Source organism: Ovis canadensis, chromosome 1 (assembly GCF_042477335.2).
Source record: "Ovis canadensis isolate MfBH-ARS-UI-01 breed Bighorn chromosome 1, ARS-UI_OviCan_v2, whole genome shotgun sequence".
Taxonomy (NCBI): domain Eukaryota; kingdom Metazoa; phylum Chordata; class Mammalia; order Artiodactyla; family Bovidae; genus Ovis; species Ovis canadensis.
The window spans coordinates 15,161,307-15,183,387 of record NC_091245.1 but is presented as its reverse complement, the minus strand read 5'-3'; the positions used below and the strand labels follow the sequence as shown (position 1 = coordinate 15,183,387).

At 40.6% G+C, this 22,081-nt stretch overlaps 1 protein-coding gene across 2 annotated transcripts in view; it reads left to right on the top strand.

The window, feature by feature from the left end:
- The window catches only part of TRIT1 (tRNA isopentenyltransferase 1), a 44,213-nt gene that overhangs the window by 11,769 nt on the left and 10,363 nt on the right, over nt 1-22,081 (top strand). The window contains exons 2-4 of one of the 2 annotated variants that reach the window (XM_069587001.1): nt 15,089-15,229; nt 18,195-18,293; nt 19,019-19,164. In XM_069587001.1, the coding sequence (XP_069443102.1) occupies nt 15,089-15,229; nt 18,195-18,293; nt 19,019-19,164 (386 nt within the window). The remainder of the gene's footprint in view (nt 1-15,088; nt 15,230-18,194; nt 18,294-19,018; nt 19,165-22,081) is intronic. The other variant, XM_069587010.1, reaches the window with a different exon arrangement.

Genomic DNA, 22,081 nt, shown 5'->3' with positions numbered 1-22,081 from the left:
CAGTTTACCTCTGTCTAGTTCTGAAGCATTTCCATCACCCTGAAAGAAAACCCCATAACCATTAAGCCATTACTTTTGAGTTTCCCTTTCCCCCCAGCACCTGGGAGCCACCAGTCTGCTTTTAGGAACAGATAGATTTTATCTGTTTTGGATATTTCATATAAATGGGATCATATAACACATGACCTTTTATGTCTGACTTCTTTCACTTACATTGATTGTAGCATGTGTTGGTGCTTCATTTCCGTTTATGGTTGAATAGATATTCCAGTGTATGGATAGATCACAGTTTATCCATCTATTGACGGACATTAGCACCTTTAGGCTATTGTGAATAGTGCTGCTGTGAACATAGGTTTACATGTTATTTGAGTATCTGTTTTAAATTATTTTGGGAATATACCTAGCATTGGAGTAGAATTGCTGGGTTATATGGTAATTCTGTAGCTTTTTGAGGAATTGCCAAACTGCTTATATGTGGCTATATCATTTTGCATTCCCACTATCAATGTATGAAGACAGCAATTTCTCCACATCTTCTCCAGCACTTTCGTACCTTAAAAAAAATTGTAGCCACCCTAGTGGATCTGAAAGTAGTATCTCATTGTGGTTTGGGTTTACACTTCCCTAGTGACTGTTGGACAGCTTTTCGTGTGTTCATTGGCTGTTCATGTATTGTCTTTGGAGAAATGTCTGTTCAGATCCTTTGCTCATTTTTAAATTGGGTCTGTTGTTTTTTGTTTCAGTTGCACACATTACATTTTTTCTCTTGTTGCTTATCAATTAAAAAGGTTTTTAATTGGAGGATAATTGCTTTACAATATTGTGTTGCCTTTTAACATTTTTGCCGTATACAGTGTGAGTCAGCTGTGAGTATACACACATTGCCGGACTGCTTTCAATAAAGTTTACCTGTGGTATGTCTATTTCCCCTTAGCCTTGCAGTTCTGTGTGTTATCATTGTTGTCAGTCTGGTGGACAACAAATGGATTTTATTTAAATTACATTTTGAGATAAATTGTCTTTTCAAGGGTGCCTTGGGCATTTGTATTTTTCTTTTTTGAATTTCCTGTTCAATATCTCTTGTGCTTACTTCTGTATAGCAGTTTTCATTTTTGTGTTTATAATTGGAAATATTGTTTCAGTTGGTCATTTGTCTTTTGACACTTATGATTTTTTTTTTGCATATAAAGGCTTTTAATTTGTATATTCTTGTACACTTTTTAGGAGTACAAGTTAGCTTTAACATTCTTTTAGAAAGAGTTCATGACTGAAGTTGATAATCCATTGAGCTGTTGGAATTTGCAGATGTGAATAAAATATGCTGATTCTCTAGTGTAAATGAAGATACATCCAGGGGTTCCTTGCCTTCACTCTGCATGTTACTCTCCTCTTGGAGTCTCATGTAGATGAAGATTAAACGTGGGATCCTGCATTGTCCAGGTTTACTTAGGTCTGCATACCTTTGCTTTGGTTAGCTACTTTCCTTTCTCTCTCTCTTTTTTCCACATCTTGCTGCCTAGCGCAGTACTTGCAACAGTGGTTCTCACCTTCAGCTGTCCTTTGAAATCACCCAGAGAGCATTAAAAAAATACCGATGCATGGGCTTATAGTAGTCAGTAAATACCTGTTGATTCCGATTACATGATTTGCCTAACTTTTCAGGTGCCAATATTCTCTCCTAACTTACAGTCCTCGTTTTTACTCTCAGGTCTTCATTTAGCTCATTTATTTTACCCTGGTTGTTGTTGTTCAGTTGCTAAGTCGTGTGTGACTCTTTGCGACCCCATGGAATGTAGCCTGCCAGGTTTCCTTGGGATTTCCCAGGCAAGTATACTGAAGTGGGTTGCCATTTCCTTCTGCAGGGGATCCTCCCAGACCAGAGATTGAACCCCAGTCTCCTGCATTGTTGGCAGGCAGATTCTTTACCACTGAGTCATCAGGGAAGCCCATTTAGCCTGGTAGGCAATTTTATTTACTGGGAAAACTGGGTTTTAGTCCCAGCTTTGTCACTAACCACTGTATATATAACCTTGGAAAGTTCCTGCTGCTCTCTAGGCTTTAATTTCCTCTTGGCTGTGTTAGGGAGGGGAAACTGATTGGATCAGATCAGGGATCTGCAAACTGTGTAAGTCCAGATAGTAAATATTTTACGCTTTGTGGGCCATACAGTATCTATTTGTCACAGTGTCTGAAACCCCTTTCAGCTCTGGTGTTTTGCAGTTCTTTTCTTTCAAACCCTAGTCAGGGACCTCACCACAAAAAGCCAAGGAAAATATAGATAGCAAGTGTTTTGTGTACTGCTTACCATCTGTCTGGCACAGTTCTAAACACTTTGCATGTATTAACTCTATTTCTCAGAATAACCCAGCAAGGAGTGTAGGTGCTGTTTTTATCCCCATTTTACAGAGGCAAACTTGAGGCAAAGAGAAATTAGAGACTAAACCTGCCAAATGAAGGCTACCACTGGGTAGTAGAGCCAGGTTTGAACCTGGATTTTCTGGATCCAGTGTGCTATGCTCCTCTCCCTGCCTTAGATACACACCTCCAAATAATGGAGCACCTCAGCTGTTATTCTCCATCCTAAGAAAAAGTATCAGTGAAGCCAAAAGGAGTGGGCCAATCTTGAGGCTGTAAAGATGACCACAGAATAGAAGCTTTATCATTAACTCTGTTTTCTTCTCTTAAACCAGCCCTTTTGTTTCTGTCTTAGCATTATGTTCATATGGCATTGTCCGTGTGTCTATTTCTAGCTTTCTGTCGCACTGACTCTTTCTTTCTTTACTTTGGGCTGCGCTGGGTCTTTGTTGCTTCCTCCAGTTGCGGTGAGCAGGGCTGCTCTCTCTGGTTGCGGTGCGCAGGCTTCTCTTTGGGGTGGCTTCTCTTGTTGCGGAGCACGGGCTCAAGGCGTGCAGTCTTCAGTGGTTGGGGCACACAGGCTCTAGAACTCGGGCTCGGTAGTCGTGGCGCACAGGCTTAGCTGCTCCACAGCCTGTGGATCATCTTCCCGGATCAGGGATCGAACGGGTGTTCCCTGCATTGCTCGGTGGACTGCAACCGCTGGACTCCCAGGGAGGCCCTGCCATGTTTCCTCTTGAACACTTTGAAGGGGTTCAGTGTATGGCAACTGTTTTCTCCTCAGCGTCTCAAATTTAGTTTCACCTCAGTAGAAATTCATTACTTCAGGCAAGCAAACAGACTAGGGTCAAATGAGGATAAAAATTCTACTGATAAGAGACAGCAGAGGGGACTTCCCTGGCAGTCTGGTGCTTAAGACTGTGCTTCCGCTGCAGTTTGATCTCTGGTTGAGGAACTAAGATCGCGCATGCCATGTGTCATCCCTGCCGCCGGCACCCCTCGCCCCTCCCCCGCCCCCGCCCCCGCCGCCGCCAACAGGCAGCAGAAACTGCTTGGATTATAGGCAAAGCACCCTGCTTTAGTCCTACCTCCCCTGCCATCAGTTATATGGCCAGGGTTGCTCTTTGAGCCTCATTATTCTCAATACAAAAGTTCAGGTGATTAGACTGGTTATGTTATCTCTGAATTTCCTTATATCCATGCTTCATCATCAGTGTTTGCAGGTGGACTTCCAAGCACCCACTGCAAAGGCTCTGCATTGCAAAATTTCTCACATTTTCACTTAAAAGTATGTGCTAATTTTGCATTCTCTGATCTGATCTCTCTGTATTTATTAGATGTCAAAATGTTTCAGCTGCTTGTTGCCACCAAGTAAGATTGATTAGACATTGTATGAAAAAGCAGAGATAGCACTTTGCTGACAAAGGTCTATATAGTCAGAGCTATGGTGTTTCTAGTAGTCATGTATAGATGTGAGAATTAGACCATAAAGAAGGCTGAGCACCAAAGAATTGGTCCTTTTGAACTGTGGTGTTGGAGAAGACTCTTGAGAGTCCCTTGGACTGCAAGGAGATCAAACCAGTCAATCCTGAAGGAAATCAAGCCTGAATAATCATTGGAAGGACTGATGCTGAAGCTGAAGCTTCAATACTTTGGCCATGTGATGCAAAGAGCCGGCTCATTAGAAAAGAACCTGATGCTGGGAAAGATTAAGGGCAAAAGGAGAAGGGGACAGCAGAGGATGAGATGGCTGGGTGACATCACTGACTCAATGGACATGAGTTTGAGCAAGCTCTGGGAGATAGTGAAGGACAGGGAAGCCTGGCCTGCTGCAGTCCATGGGGTCTTAAAGAGTCAGACCCGTCTTAGTGACTGAATAACAACAACAAAGATAGATTCGCTGAAAGAATACATCACATACATATTATGTGTGCACTTTTAATTTGATAATCATAGCCTTATGTGATTCTAGTCCCTTCTCCTTTGAAGAGAGAAGATCTCTATAGGAAAGGAAAAGCCATCACTGGCACTATAAATTCCAAACCACTTCTATTACCAGACTGACTAAACATGCCAAGGTGCTGGTTCTCCTGCTTTCTAGGCATCTTAATCTGTCTGATTTATTCAGCATGTTCGCAGTTGGATCTCTGCTAAATAAAGCTAAAAGAAGTAGTTACCTGTCGTGATGTTCCTGCAGCTAATTCATTGTTTCTAATCTAGTAAAGTGTGAATTATTTTTAAAGTTATAATTTTATTAAGAAAGAAAAGTTAGCCAAGAGACTGACCTTTTGTCTACTCTTCAACATCTCTTCAACTGAATAACCAAATTCAAATTACTTTAATTAAAAAAGAAAATCAGCTTTCTATTGAGTGTCAACATCTTAAAAAACTTCCGTTTTCCTTTCACCCTCCTGTGCCAAAACTTCTTGAAACTTGGGCTATTATAACTAGAAGCATTGCTAGATGTGAGGAACTTGAGTTTCCAGGAATAAAAACTGACTTTGCAAATTCACAAAGCTGATTTGTGTGGAGCAGAGATTAGCAACGTAGTAGGAAAAGAACACTGACTGTGAAGTAAGAAGACATGGATTCACAGTTTGTCTCTGCCACTAAATAGTTGGGTGACTTTGGGCAGATTGCCTTATGTGTCTACATTTCTATTTCCTCACTGGTGAAATGAGGCAACATAACTTGATAGAGAATGAAACTCAGCATAAAATCTAGCACTCTATACCTCCAGCCCAGAGAATCCATTGAATATATTCCATGTATTAGACATTGTGCTAGATGTTGGAACTAGAGATAAAATAGTCTTCCCTCAGAATTTGTAGTTCAGTGGAGGCGATCGAGATACTTCTCATGTACAAGAAGTTCTGTGATAGAGGTAATGTGGGAGCGTGGAGGACAGGCACAGATTGGGGAGAATTGGGGAGAGATCTCAAAGCAGGCTTTCATCAGAGGTGATGCTAAAGAGTTTGGGGATTCATGAGACCAGATTTTCATTTTAGAAAAATCACTGACTACAGTGTGTACTAAATTGGAGGGGTTATACCGTAAAGGAAGGAAGATCAATGAGGAAGTGGATGGAACAGTTCAGTTGAGAAATCATGAAGCCTTCAATTGATAATGGCAGTGGGCAGTGTAATGGTGGTAAGCTTTGAGATAATTTTAGGAACTCATGTGGATAGAAGTTGAGGGAGAATAGAATTGTGTGAGAGAGAGAGATACTAGGATCATTTAGCTTTTACTTTGATTGGGTGGTTCATTCAGGTATGGGTAGAAAGGTAAGGAGGTCAGTTTTGGACATAGCAGGTTTCAGGCGCCTGCTTGGGGTGGTGATAAAGATGATGATAGCTTTGTATTGCTGCTTCCTATAGGGCAGGCCTGTTCCATGTGCTTTACTGTATCATTTATTTAATTTTTACAATAATTCTTTGAGGTTAGATTTAAGGTTATCCTTACTTTATAAATGGGGCTTCCCTGATAGCTCAGCTAGTAAAGAATCTGCCTGCAATGCAGGAGACCCTGGTTCGATCCCTGGGTCAGGAAGATCTGCTGGAGAAGGGATAGGCTACCCACTCCAGTATTCTTGGGCTACTCTGGTGGCTCAGATGGTGAAGAATCTGCCTGCAATGCAGGAGGCCCCGGTTTGATCCCAGGGTTGGGGAGATCTCCTGGAGAAGGGAATGACTACCCACTCCAGTATTCTGACCTGGAGAATTCCATGGGTTGTATAGCCCATCGGGTTGCAAAGAGTTGGACACGATTGAGTGACTTTCACTTACTTTATAAATAAGGAATGTGAGGCACAGAGAGGTTAAATACCTTGCCCAAGGTTACATAGCTAGTAAGCTGTGAAGCCACGATTTAAATCCTGACAATCAGACTCTAGAGTCCTTACTGTTAACCAGTTCAATACTGTATTTTATAGCTCTCACTGATGATAGAAATGTCTACGAGGGAGTTAAATGTACATCATGAGAGAGAACTAGATTGTAGATAGGATTTTGGGAGTTAAAAACACACACAACAAATGGTTACAGAGGCCTTGGGGGTCACGCAGAGAAAGTGTGTAGTATAGAAATGGCAGATGGATGCTGTAAAGACTGCCATTTCTCAGTATTGTTCCCATGACATGCTTAGTGGCTCAGTTGTGACCCTATGGACTATAGCCTTCGAGGCTCATCTGTGGGATTTTCCTGGCAAGAATACTGCAGGGTTGCCATTTCTTCCTCCAAGGGGTCTTCCCAACCCAGGGATCGAACCCAAGTCACCTGCATTTCCTGTATTGCAGGTGGATTCTTTACCCTTGAGCCACTGGGGGAGCTCCCTTTTCCCATGACAGACATTGCTAATAGCTCGGTGGGAGGCCCTGTGAATAGGAAGGAAACCTGGAAGAGACAGTGCCATCTGTAGTCCCAAAGGAGATGATTTATGAAGGAGAGCTTGGGTGTATCAGATTTTTGTATTTTCCATTATTTGTTTTGAGAGCTTAGTATAAAAAATGTTATATTTGGCAGTCAGGGTTTCTTAGTGATCTGAGTGAGTGAGATAGACACAGAGCAGTGGGGATCAGCCAGCAGAGAAGATGGATGGATAGTTATTATAGATTGACCCGTAATCCAAGATTGTGGTTTTCAAGGCAGGTATAATCCCTAGAGGTAAGAAAGTGACTTCAGAGAAAGTGAGGAAAGGATTTCAGGATATAATTTGGTTTAAGAAGTAAATGAAGTCAAAAGGGAGAAGATAACTTGGAGGATGGAACCGAACTGGTGGGGGACAGTGTTTCCCTTTGCTTGTAGACAACTGTGTTGGTGCATCATAGCCAACTGGCCCTCGGACAGAGGTCCAGGATCTGCCCAGTGCCTCTTCTGATTAGCACACTCCTTGGGACCACCCAACAGCATGACAGCCCCAAAAGATTGGAGCTTAAAGGAGGAGGACCTTAGGCTGTACAGATTTTGGGAGGAGTATCTCCAAGGTGAAATTTCTCTGAATCCGGTTTCTCAACTTTGAGACTCTTGACATTTTGGGGGGCTGGGTAGCTCTTTGTTGTGGAGGCAGGGGCTGTCTTGTGTATCGAAGGGTGTGTTTGACAGCATCCCTGGCCTCTACCCACTAGATGGCACCCCCAACACCAATTTGTGACAACTAAAAATGTTTTTAGACAATGCCAGACATCCCCAGTTGAACAGTTCTATGAAGACCTACAAGACCTTCTAGAACTAACATCCAAAAAAGATGTCTTTTTCATCATAGGGGACTGGAATGCAAAAATAGGAAGTCAAGAAACACCTGGAGTAACAGGCACATTTGGCCTTGGAGTACAGAATGAAGCAGGGCAAAGGCTAATAGAGTTTTGCCAAGAAAACGCACTGGTCATAGCAAACACCCTCTTCCAACAACACAAGAGAAAACTCTACACATGGACATCATCAGATGGCCAACACAGAAATCAGATTGATTATATTCTTTGCAGCCAAAGATGGAGAAGCTCTATACAGTCAGCAAAAACAAGACCGGGAGCTGACTGTGGCTCAGATCATGAACTTGTTATTGCCAAATTCAGACTTAAATTGAAGAAAGTGGGGAAAACCACTAGACCATTCAGGTGTGACCTAAATCAAATCCCTTACAATTATACAGTGAAAGTGAGAAATAGATTTAAGGGACTAGATCTGATAGACAGAGTGCCTAATGAACTGTGGTCGGAGGTTCAAGACATTGTACTGGAGACAGGGATCAAGACCATCCCCAAGAAAAAGAAATGCGAAAGAGCAAAATGGCTGTCTGGGGATGCCTTCCAAACCACTGTGAAAATGAAAAGCAAAGGAGAAAAGGAAAGTTATACCCATTTGAATGTAGAATTCCAAAGAATAGCAAGGAGAGATTGAGGACAACGACCTTTTCTAAGTCTTTGCACACCTAACATCTTGCAAATGATCTGGCGCATAGTACACTCTCAGTAAATGTCTACTGAGATAAGCCAGTTTTGCTGATAATTGGTTAGGTAGGTTAGAGTTTCTTGTCAAAATCTGATTTGTGTGGAGAAGCGTTTTATCCCATCATTTCTTTTGTTTTTATTTAAAAATTAAAAAAGAATTATATTCAGTCATTTCTGTGAGGACAGATCACAGGTGTCCTCTGGGAGGATGGGAAATGGGCAGAGTGACGTGCTGGCTTTAAAAGAGAATACAGACGCCTTTAGCTCTTCTGGCACCTGGAGCTGACTGTGCTGTAGGTAGTTTCAGAGTTTCACTGAAACTAGAGGTAAAGCTGGGAAATAGGCAGAATGTGAGGCAATCAGCTGCAAACCGAACCTATTCTGGTGGAATGATGCTTTCTAGGCAGGTAATAAAATTATAAGCCCAGTTATGGCATTTACAATAATGTGAACCAAACGTGACATTTATAAAAACTGATTGGTTTCCAGGTTTGTTTACATGTTTATCCTTAATGCAAATATAGAAATTGTTGCTCTGTTTTACTTTTTTGGCCTAGCAGTATGGTTTTAATTGACAAATAATATACACCATAGAACACATAATTCATAACTGCATAGTTCAATAAATTATCAACAAGTGAAAATACCCGTGTAACCAGAACTCAGTTCAAGAAATGAGAACAGTACCAGCCCTCTCAGTATTGAAAAATGCTGTATGATTCAGCAATTCTACTTCTGGGTTATATATTCAAAAGAATTGAAAAATTTAACAAATCTTTGAAAACTTTATCTTATTGCCAATTTTCATTAGTTTCTCATTGTGTCTAAATTCTGTCGAGACTTTTTAAAGTTATTGGTAAAATAGGCACAACAAAGAAGTTACCATTTTACCATTTCAGTGGCCCTCTGCACATTTGGATTGTTCTGCAGCCATCATCATTCATCATCTCCAGGACTTTTTTCCTCTTCCCAGATTAAAATTTTGTACCTATTATACGTTGACTTGCCATTTCTCTCTGCCCCGGCCCCTGGCAGAATGACAGGGACCATTCTGGCAACCACCATTCTACTTTCTGTCTCAGAATTTGATGATATATGTCATATAGTAATATGATATATGTCGTATAGTAAATGGAATCATATAGTAGTTGTCCTTTTGTACTGGCCTATTTCACTTGACATAATGTCTTTGGGGTTCACTCATGTTGGTGCTAGTGGAAAAAAACTTGCTTGCCACAGCAGGAGACATAAGAGATGCAACTTTGGTCTCTGGGTCGGGAAGATCTCCTGGAGGAGGGCATGGCAACCCACTTTAGTGTTCTTGCCTGGAGAATCCCATGGACAGAGGAGCCTGGCAGGCTACAGTTCATAAGGTTATGAAGAGTCAGATATGACTGAAGTGACTTGGCACACATAACAAGTGTCAGAGTTTCCTTTTTTTTAAGGCTGATTAATCTTCCCTTGTCGGAGAAGGCAGGGGCACCCCACTTCACTACTCTTGCCTGGAAAATCCCATGGATGGAGGAGCCTGGTAGGCTGCAGTCCTGAGCGACATCACTTTCACTTTTCACTTTCACGCATTGGAGAAGGAAATGGCAACCCACTCCAGTGTTCTTGCCTGGAGAGTCCCAGGGATGGGGGAGCCTGGTGGGGTTGCATGGAGTCAGACACGACTGAAGCTACTTAGCAGCAGCAGCAGTCTTCTCGTGTAAATATAGGACATATCTTGTTTATCCATTTATCTGTGATGGACACTTGGGTTGCTTTCACCTTTTGGCTGTTGTGAAAAATGCTGCTGTAAACATTATATCTGTTCAACTCCCTGCTTTCAGTTCTGTTGTGTACATACCTAAAAGTGAAATTGCTGAGTCAGGTATTTCCCTGGTGGCTCAGACAGTAAAGAATCCCCTTGCAGTGCAGGAGACCCAAGTTCGATCCCTGGGTGGGGAAGATCCCCTGGAGAAAGGAATGGCTACCTACTCCAATATTCTTGCCTGGAGAGTTCCTGGAAGAAGAGCCTGGTGGGCTGCCACCCGTGGGGTAGCAAAGAGTAGGACATGACTGAGTGGCTGTCGCTTTCACTTTTTTATGATTTTTCTACTTTTCACTGTTTGAGGAGCTGCCTTACTGTTTTCTATAGCTGCGTCAGTTTATAGTCCCGCCAGCATTGTACAGGGATTCTAATTTCTTTACATCTTCACCACCTTTTTTTTAAAAAATAATAACCATCCTAATAAAGTGCATCCAGGTTTTTTTAAAGTCTTTTTGTTATGGAAATTTCCTGATATAAAAAAGGAGAGCAAGTAGTAGCTGAACTCCCATGTATCTGTCACCTGTGCTCAATAACTGTGAAAACTTGGCCAGTCTTGTTCCAGTGATAATCTCTTTATCCGCTATTATTGGAACTCAGACACCAGTCATCATAAACTTTAATTAATTAATTTAAAAATTGAAGTAGTATAGTTGATTTATAATATACAAACTTTCTTTTTCTCTGTGAAAGACAAAGCATAAAACAATATTATTAATATAAATAATGTTTGTGAATTTTACTTGGGTCATAGCCATGTATTTGACTCAGTGATCCATCTCTTGTGTCTTATTAACAAATATGTTCTCAGCATCATTCTTGCTCTTGTACAGTGCAGAAATAGATATATTTTACCTATGCTTTTCATCTACTTCTTGCTTGTTAACAGTTTTATTCATGAGTAAAATTTTTCAGTACACAGTTACTATGATCACAAGCTGCATAGTCATTTGTTACACAACTTTAACAGCATATCAGAAACTGCCAAAAGTCATATTAGAATGGAAAAGAGTGAAGCAACATCATTATAGACATAACTTTGCTGTTGTTTAGTGCTGAGTTGTGTCTGAATCTTTTGCAACCCCATGGACTGTAACACGCTATGCTCCTCTGTCCATGGGATTTCCCAGGCAGGAATACTGTTATGGGTTGCCATTTCTTTCTCCAGGGGATCTTCCCGACTCAGGGATCAAATCCACATCTCCTGTATTTCAGGCAAATTCTTTACTGCTGAGCCACCAGGGAAGCCCTAAACATTACCTTGAATCACTTCTAATATTCTTCTATTGAAGCATATATATTCTCATACAAAGAGATACAACCAGTCCATCCTAAAGGAAGTCAGTCCTGAATATTCATTGGAAGGACTGATGCTGAAGCTGAAACTCCAATACTTTGGCCACCTGATGCAAAGAACTGACTCATTTGAAAAGACCCTGATGCTGGGAAAGATTAAAGGTGGGAGGAAAAGGGGATGACAGAGGATGAGATGGTTGGATGGCATCACTGAGTCAATGGACATGAGTCTGAGTAATCTCCGGGAGTTGGTGATGGACAGGGAGGCCTGCCATGCTGCAGTTCATGGGGTTGCAGAGTCGGACACGACTGAGCGACTGAACTGGTATATTCTCATACAACATATATATTAGTTCCAGATAAATAATATAATGATTTGATGTTTGTGTATATTGTGAAATGATCATCATGACAAATGTAGTTAACATCTGTCACCATTCATAGTTAGATTAATTTTCTTGGGATGAACCTTTAAAATTTACTGTTGTGTGTGTGTGTGTGAGTCACTCAGTCATGTCCAACTCTTTGTGACCCCATGGACTGTAGCCTCCAGGCTCCTCTGTCCATGGAATTCTCCAGGCAAGAATATTGGAGTGAGTTTCCATTTCCTTGTCCAGAGGATCTTTCTGACCCAGGGATCTACCCTGGGTCTCCTGCATTGGCAGGCAGATTCTTTACCATCTGAGCCACCAGGGAAGCCAAAATTTACTCTTAGCAAGTTGTTAATATGCAGTAGTAGTTATTATTAACTATGTTATACATTACATCCTCATGACTTACTTATTTTATAACTGGGAGTTTGTATGTTTTGACTGTCTTCACCCATTTTGCCCACCCCATACCCCTGCCTCTGGCAACCACTAATCCTTTATCTACGCAGCTTCAATTTCTCTCTCTTTTTTTTTTAAGACATATGCCTTCATTTGCAGTACTCTAATATACTGTATACCTCAGTATATTACATACTACTATGTAGAAATACCGTATTATTCAGCAAAAAAATATAATAAAAATTCTATATTTTATACTATAAAAGCATATTATACCTAAAAGTTAACAATAATTCTTTTTTCAGATACCTTGTTTGTATCACCCATATCTTTATGCTCAGTTTCTTTTAATCTGCTGGTACAGGAGACAAAGGATTACTAACAAGTTGCTCAAAGATGACAATTTACATTGCTAACCAAGATTCAGTTACAGTTTTTAGTTTGTTAACTCTGGTTATTTAAAACCATTCTTCCTGATATTTGTTGGCTTTTGTGTATATACCATAAATAGTACAATAGGTGGCCACTGCCTTCAGCAAATAAGGTGAGTTTAATTCTGGGATTGATTTATATTTATGTGTTTGTTAAAATTGGCCATTTGAAGGGGCCCCAGAAAATATACCTAAAAGTGAATATAGGGTGAAAATGTATCTATCAACAAATTTATCTACATATCTGATAGAATGTGCTGGTAGAGACTGTGTTTACATTTTGGCTTTTTTGGAGGTAAGGACTGATAATTAGCAGCTGTGCATTTCCTTAATGTTAATCTCAGTGTTAAAAGTGAGAATCTGCTTATAGGTCAGAAGTCCTCTACTGGCAAAATCAAGTTGTATAAATTCTTTAACACTGGGCCATCTGAAATCTAAACTACAGCAGAGCCAACTAAAGGCTGTGGGAAAAGGAGAGGAACACACAATTATTCATTCTTTTTCCCTCCTATAGTTTTCTTACCTTGTACAGCAGATCCCAGTATATGCTACTGCACTTTATAACTTTTGAAGGAAGTCTTGTTCAAGATACAAAGAAAAGAGCTCCCTACAATTTAAGATCCATCAGTGTTCAGGTGTCAGAATGTAGTTCTGTTGTCAGGCCCAGATAAATGGGTTAAAGGCAGAGCTAGTACTTTCTCTTGGAGAAGGCAGTGGTGACCCACTCCAGTGCTCTTGCCTGGAGAATCCCAGGGACGGGGGACCCTGGTGGGCTGCCGTCTATGGGGTCGCACAGAGTCGGACATGACTGAAGCGACTTAGCAGCAGTACTTTCTCTATGGCTCTGTTTATATGTTTTCTTGTGCTGTTTTACTGATTAACTGTTTTCTTTTTGTTTGAAGATAGTTTATATCCTTGTTTGTTAAGTAACCTCAGTAGCTAAGAGCACAGAGGCTTCAGAGTGATAGTGACACTGATGTACTGTCCAATTCTCCTGTTGTTGCAGTAGTATATAGATGGTAGTAATATAATGACCCTTATATGGAATTTTCAGCTGGTAAAGAATCCACCTGCAATGCAGGAGACCCCACTTTGATTCCTGGATCAGGAAGTTCCCTTGGAGAAGGGATAGGCTACCCACTCCAGGATTCTGCGGCTTCCCTGGTGGCTCAGATGGTAAAGAATCCACCTGCAATGCGGGAGACCTGGGTTTGATCCCTGGGTTGGGATGATCCCCTGGAAGAGGGCATGGCACCCACTCCAGTATTTTTGCCTCAAGAATCCCCATGGACAGAGGAGCCTGGCGGGCTACAGTCCATAGCGTTGCAAAGCGTCAGACACGACTGAGCAACTAAGCACAGACGAAAACTAAGTAGGTATTAACTCATTTAATTTATACAACAACCGTATAAGATAGATATTATTATCCTCATTTTACTGCTGAAGCATTAGGGCACAGAGATTTGTAAACTGACTACTCCAAGTACAAATAACTAGTAAGTGGCAGAGTTAGGAATTGATCTGAGGCAGCCTGGCGCCAGGGTCCTCCCTCCTTACCATTATACTTTATTGTTGTACTTACTTGACACCCATTTAAGTAAAGGGAAATGTGAGATAAAAAACGTTCTTAACATCTTTGTGGGCTCTGTGGAACTTATTATTTGTTCATTCAGTGCTCCCTGTAGAATCAGTGATTACAGAGAGAACATTTAATCTAAAGCATTCATCCCTATTTTCAAACTAGTATTTTCAGATCTGTTCTCCATCTGAGACCTTGCATTTAGAAAAAGTACACTTGAACTTTTTAGTTGAATTGGCAGATCAAGAGCTTACAGACAGGATATTGCCTCTGAGTATTTAGACTGTATTTGCTGACCTCCTGAAGCAGTAATTTGGCACAGCGTTTCTGCTAAGAGTTCAGCAGTATTAGGGGTTTTGACTTCAAAGTGTGTATATGTGTGTTTTATATATATCTTTGTAGATAGACCACTTCTCCACAAATGGAGCCAGTCTTACACAAATTCTGAAAATCTTTCAGAGCCATTTAAATCCAAAAAATATCTAAGCATTTGAAGTAGAACTATGTGCCACACAACATGTTACCTTTCTGGAGACTTGTGATAAACAGAGTAAATGAAGCAACCTGCCCTCTTTTAAAGGCTTGAAGTTCAGGCCAAAGAACCTCCAGTAAATCTTGCAGAGTTAGTTCTTATTTGGGCACCGATTTACATGTACTTTTTATCTTTAAGTCTGAGTTAGTAACCACTATTTTATTTTTTTTAAAAAGGTGTTCTGATTTCTTCTGCGTCTTTTGTCTTGGATTATGTGGGTCTGGCTGTGCTCTGGTTAGAACACATTTCCTCTGGTGATTTGGGTCAGTCAAATGTTTGGCTGCAGTGAGCAGTAGATCATTATTTCTGCCCATGAGGTGTGCATCTTACGGAATACATGACTTTCACGCTAAGTTTCTTTCCCCTAGGTTTATGAAGGTCTCGACATCATCACAAATAAGGTTTCTGCCCAAGAGCAGAGGCTGTGCCAGCACCACATGATCAGCTTTGTGGATCCTCTCGTGACAAATTACACAGTGGTGGACTTCAGGAACAAAGCAACTGCTCTGATATCCTACGGGGAGACAGCAGCTAGGCTTGGTGGCTGCATGGCAGCCCAAGCCAAGAAAGAACTTTTCTTTGTGCTAACAGTTTCTCCTGAGCAGAGATACCCAAGACAGCAGTAGCATCCCCATCAGAACTCTTTGGATTGAAAGATACAGTGTCCTTGCTGCTGAATCTTGTCCTCAGACTGCGGGGTCAGCATCACTTAGGACCTTATAGAAGTGCTGGATTTGGGCCTCATTCTAGACCTACTGAATCAGAATCTGCATTTAACTAGAGTCCTAAGTGATTCATAGGCGTATTAAAATTTGGAAAGTGCTGTTTTAGTGGAGAGAACACTGACTTAGGAACCAGAAAATCTGTGTCCTAGTTTTAGAATTGCTTCTTTTTGGCTATATACATGTCATTTCATTGGGTAAAGCATTTACCCACTGAGCTTGTTTCCCATCCTTTAAATAGGGATAAGAAATTAATTTAGAAATATAATGGGATTATAGTAGGAAAAAATAATTCTGGGTAACACCAAAGAAATTTTGGAAAAAAGAATAACATGAGAGGACTGCCCTTATATTTTAATGTCCAAACTGCCTTTACTCTATGGACTACTATATATTAAAACATATTGAAAAGTCATAATAATTGTCATAGCATGAAAATTATATAGTACTAGACAAATTTATAGCACAGATAAGTAAAGCCAAATACAACTTGAAGTTGTATGTATGTATGTATGTATGTATGTATGTATTTTATGATCAAGGTGGCGTTTCAAAACAATGAAGAAATAATGCAGTAGTTAATAATTTTTCCTGGGGCAGTTAATTTTTTTTTTAAGTGAAATCAGGTCCTTATTATATGTGACATAAGTTCCAGATGGATTTCAGAGTTAAATAAATGTCCTTTATTTTTTCAATGAAACTTTAAAACAAATGAGATAACATGTAATTGAGTAGTTATGTGAGATTAGAGTAGGGAAGGACTTTGTAGATACAGTCTTTAAAAAAAATTTTTTTTAATTCAATTTTTTCTTTTGTATTGTGTTAAAATGTACGTAAAATTTACCATTTATAAGTGTACAGTTCAGTGGTCTTAAGTATATTCACACTGAGCAGCTGTCACTACCATCTATGCCAATAATAGTCTTTTTTTTTTTTTTTAAGGAAAATAGCTAGATTTGGATATATTCTTGTATTACCAATACAAGAATTTGTATTGGTAAGAATACTGGCCTCCCTGGTAGCTCAGACAGTAAAGAATCTACTTGCAATGCAGGAGACCCAGGATCAATCCCTGGGTTGGGAAGATCCCCCTGGAGAAGGAAATGGCAACCCACTCCAGTATTCTTGCCTAGAGAATTCCATGAAGAGAGGAACCTGGAGGGCTATAGTACATGGGTCACAAAGAGTCGGATGTGACTGGGTGACTTACACTAGCCATTGGAGAAGGCGATGGCACCCCACTCCAGTACTCTTGCCTGGAAAATCCCATGGAAGGAGGAGCCTGGTAGGCTGCAGTCCACGGGGTTGCGAAGAGTCGGACACGACTGAGCGACTTCCCTTTCACTTTTCACTTTCACGCATTGGAGAAGGAAATGGCAACCCACTCCAGTGTTCTTGCCTGGAGAGTCCCAGGGACAGGGGAGCCTGGTGGGCTGCCCTCTATGGGGTCGCACAGAGTCGGACACAACTGAAGCGACTTAGCAGCAGCAGCCACTGGTAAGAGTGTATTTCAACTACTTCAGTTCCTAGGTTTCTATCCTAAAGAAACCTTGCTACAAGTGTACCAGGAGATAAGTGATAGATCTCATTTTAACAACATTATTGCTCTTAACAGCAAAAACATATAAATACCCAAGTTCCTACTTAGAGAAGAATATATCAAATGTGCCTTGTTCCTTTAAGTACTATATCAGCAGTGAAAGTGATGAAGTTGTAGTTCCATGCATTATGGAGGAAGAATCTTACGCTTAATTAAAGGGGGGCATACAATTTGTTTCTCTTTTTTAAAAAAGGACATATTTCTTATCATCTTTGACTGGTAACATCTTTCTGCCCACCCTACCCCAACCTCTTGTAGAGGGTTTCTGATAGAAAAGAGGTCATCTATCTCTGTGCCTACAGAGGGGCTGGCAAGGGGAAGAAGTGTATAAATGAGTCTTTATCTGGGTTGAAAGTCTCTTTATCAGTTACCCTCAGAAGCACAGTTCCTCTTAAAGTAGATATTATCTGTTTAACAGAGATTGTAAAGAGAAGAATTCCAAGTAGCAGGGGTATGAGAACAATAATGACTAAAGTAAATTGAGTGCTTACTCAGTAGAAAAAAGTATTTCAGGCATTGTCTTAGGGGTTTTATTTGCATTGCCACATGTAATGCTCATAAGAACTCAGGAGAATTTTATACGTGAGAAAGCTGAAGCTTAGACAGCTTGAATGACTTGCCGAGTGTTGGAGCTGGTAATTGAAATCTGCTTGTCTTTACATCTGTGCTTCCCAGGTCATCTGGTAGAGTTTCAAGCGTGAAATATATACTACTGCCCCAGAATGGTGAAGACTGACCGAGTCTAAGAACCACAGCTCAGAGAAACCAGCTCATAATTTGCCTTAGAAGGCAAAGCCAAATAATGGATGCCATTTTCATGGCTTCCTGAGCAGCTGGCACTTGGTGCTGTGAGAGTTCTTTAGGCTTGTGCTTGCTAAGCTGATGTGGAATACTAAGCAAGCTTTGAATTTGAGCAGCAAGGCTTAGAAAGTTCTAGAACTTTCTAAGGAATTACCATCATGCATCTCTCTCTGGTTTATGCAAGTCCCTCCAGAACTGATAGGAAATGATTCTGAGAACTCATGAGAAACATTGAAGACTAGTATCAAAAATATGACAAATGAATGTGGTTTCTTACTAATCCCCTACTTCCATGTGAGTCAGCATTTTCTTCTTGATATTAAATATTTTGATGTCTTTCTTAACGTTCACATTGAAGATATATTTGCCCGAGATAAAATTCCTATTATCGTGGGAGGAACCAATTATTACATCGAATCTCTGCTCTGGAAAGTTCTCGTCAATGCTAAGGTATGTTTAGTTCCCTTGTAGTTCAATGAGGAAATGGGTTCTTCTTTCTTGCCAGCTGATTTTAGTGGGAGGAAAGTTGACTCTTGCCTATTTTTTATACTCAGCAACTGTACTAATTTTCCTACCTAATATTCTGAAGCAAGTGCCATTTCCGTATGTGAAGTGTGCTCCTCTAGGCTGGCCTAAGGGCAGGGGCTGTATGTGGGAAAGATTCTTCTCTGTGGATTAATTAGCATCGCCATGTAAGTTAACAGTACGTTAGTCTGATTCAGCATTTCCCGGCTGTAACAATCTGTATGTCAGGGAGATACCTGACATCAGCGTTTTTTACAGAGGTGCTATTGCATAGGGTGGGATTTGCAAACTATTCAGTATAATGTGCTGGAAATTCTGGTCCATTGTTGGATCACACTTACTGAGAAGCTAGACTCCTAGATGTGTTTATATAGATGTATTAGTCAGGGTAGCTCATACTTCTGACAAGGAAGCGTTGTACCTGAGTACTTCCCTAGACAGTAGATCCTCTTTCTCTTTATTTGCTGTGGCCTCATAGCACTACCGTGGTGTGTTGGAATTTTCTGTTTATGATCTCTCACTATATGGCAAGACCTTCTGATTGATCTCAGTTGTGTTCCTAACACTTAACCAAAGTGCCTGGCACATACAGTGTATCAGTGTTTGTTGAATTGTTTAATTAAATTTACCTCTAAACCTTCATTTGATAGCCACAGGAGATGGGCACTGAAAAAGTGATCGACCGAAAAGGCGAGCTTGAAAAGGAGGATGGCCATGTTCTCCACAAACGCCTAAGCCAGGTTGACCCGGAAATGGCTGCCAAGCTGCACCCACATGACAAGCGCAAAGTGGCCAGGTAAGAAAGCTGGAGCCACTGACCCAAAGCCCTTTGAGAGATAGAGGGCAGTCAATTCTTCAGGGTGCCTGGGTGGCAAGACAGGTTTGGTAATAGCATTTAGAGGAGATTGATGTGTTCTAGCACAGCAGGTTCAGTTCAGTTCAGTTCAGTTGCTCAGTCATGTCCGACTCTTTGTGACCCCATGAATCGCAGCACGCCAGGCCTCCCTGTCCATCCCCAACTCCCGGAGTTCACTCAGACTCGCGTCCATCGAGTCCGTGATGCCATACAGCCATCTCATCCTCTGTCGTCCCCTTCTCCTCCTGCCCCCAATCCCTCCCAGCATCAGAGTCTTTTCCAATGAGTCAGCTCTTCGCATGAGGTGGCCAAAGTACTGGAGTTTCAGCTTTAGCATCATTCCTTCGAAAGAACTCCCAGGGTTGATCTCCTTCAGAATGGACTGGTTGGATCTGCTTGCAGTCCAAGGGACTCTCAAGTCTTCTCCAGCACCACAGTTCAAAAGCATCAATTCTTCAGCGCTCAGCCTTCTTCACAGTCCAACTCTCACATCCATCCATGACCACAGGAAAAACCATAGCCTGGACTAGACGGACCTTAGTCAGCAAAGTAATGTCTCTGCTTTTAAATATGCTATTTTGGTTGGTCATAACTTTTCTTCCAAGGAGTAAGCGTCTTTTAATTTCATGGCTGCAGTCACCATCTGCAGTGATTTTGGAGCCCACAAAAATAAAGTCTGACACTGTTTCCACTGCTTCCCCATCTATTTGCCATGAAGTGATGGGACCAGATGCCATGATCTTAGTTCTCTGAATGTTGAGCTTTAAGCCAACTTTTTCACTCTCCTCTTTCACCTTCATCGAGAGGCTTTTTAGTTCTTCTTCACTTTCTGCCATAAGGGTGGTGCCATCTGCATATCTGAGGTTATTGATATTTCTCCCGGCAATCTTGATTCCAGCTTGTGTTTCTTCCAGCCCGGTGTTTCTCATGATGTACTCTGAATAGAAGTTAAATAAGCAGGGTGACAATATATACAGCCTTGACATACTCCTTTTCCTATTTGGAACCAGTCTGTTGTTCCATGTCCAGTTCTAACTGTTGCTTCCTGACCTGCATACAGATTTCTCCAGAGGCAGGTCAGGTGGTCTGGTTTCCCATCTCTTGAAGAATTTTCCACAGTTGATTGTGATCCACACAGTCAAAGGCTTTGGCATAGTCAATAAAGCAGAAATAGATGTTTTTCTGGAACTCTCTTGCTTTTTTAGGAGGCCCTAATTATTGCCTTAGTCCAATTCCCTCAACGAATAGTTGCACCCTACTTTGTTGTTACATTTAAAATTCGTAATACAAGGTAGTTGTTCCCTAAGGCCTGTGTACTCTTGCTTTGTTTTCTTCCTTTGCTTGTATAACAGTTTTCATATAAATTTTTTCTGGCACGCAGCAGTGGCTGAGTTCTGCCCCAGCACACTGCCCATTGGGAGGCAGGTTTTAATTTTATTTTTTTCCATAACTTTATTTATTTATTTATTTTGGAGGTAAGTTTTATAAATTGTCTTATTGATCAGCTCACCTTAACACGTGGAGGCTTTCTTGAAGGGAAGAGAGAGATGATCTTAGTTCATTAACCATGTTTTCTCAGGTTATTTTGAAATTGAAACCTCATGTGTTGGGTGTGTTTTTCTCCCTCCCTCCCTAGTATTAGATGGTTTATTTTTTCCTCCATAAATATGCATCTTCATTGGCTCCATATTCTGTTCACTTCTGACCACATCTTCATTTTATCAGTTATTATACCTACTTTTTTCCTTCCAGTTTTCTTGATATATAATTGACATACAGCACTGTATAAGTTTAAAGTGTACAGTGTAATGATTATTTTTACATACATCATTACATTATTACCACGATAAGTTTAGTGTACTTATATAGATAGAAAATAAAAGAGAAGAATAATTTTCTTGTTATGAGAACTCTTAGGCCAGCCTCTCAACTTTCATTTATAGCTTACAGCAGTGTTAGTTTTATTTACCATGTGGTGCATTGTGTGCCGTCTGCTTATTTATCTGTAGCTGGAAGCTGGTATCTTTTGGCTAACTTCATTCAGTTCCCCCTTCTCCCACCCCAGCCTCTGGTGACCACACATCTGATTTCTTTTTCTCTTGTTTTGAAGTTTTATTGATCTGGAACACTGTGTTGATTCCTAGTGCATATCATAGTGATCTGATTTTTCTATACATTATATATAGTATGATCACCTCTCAGGTGTATTTTTATGCAGTGCTGGAGGTGACACCATATCTGGCAGAGCAGAGGCTCTAATGAGGATCTACTATATGGATGTTTATACAGTTTAAATGTTGTAGCAACATTTGGTATTGATAGGGGTTGTGAAATATTCCACTCAAATAAGTGTTCTGGATCAGTGTTTCTTAAGCCTTCTCCATTGTCTATTCTGCCCTTGAAGCTTTTTTAGAACACTTTTTCTCTTGTTGTAACTCCCTCCCTCCCCTCCTTGAAGATTTTGGTTATGGTTACCCTTTGGAAGGCTGCTCATGATCATGATGTCTAAGTGTTTTTTGCCCCTTGAGGTAAGTATCACCCTGTTAATAGTGCATATTCTAGATAAATGAAGTATTTTCAAGTATCCAAACATTTTATTGTAAACATTTTAATAGAATTCTTCCAAAATTTTTTTGGAAAACTCAGGGATTCGAGTTTTTGTATTGTTTTATGGTATGATTATCTGTTCCTTTTATTAATCAATTCTTATCATTTCTCTTTGTTTTGCTACTTCTAAAATAGTAATGAGTTGAGAATATATTTTAGTAAGAACAATAGGTTTGGAGCAGGAGTTCTAGAGTCTCTAAAAGAAGATCCAAGGACCTTTTTCATCTTTCTTTTTGTTTGAGGCTGTATA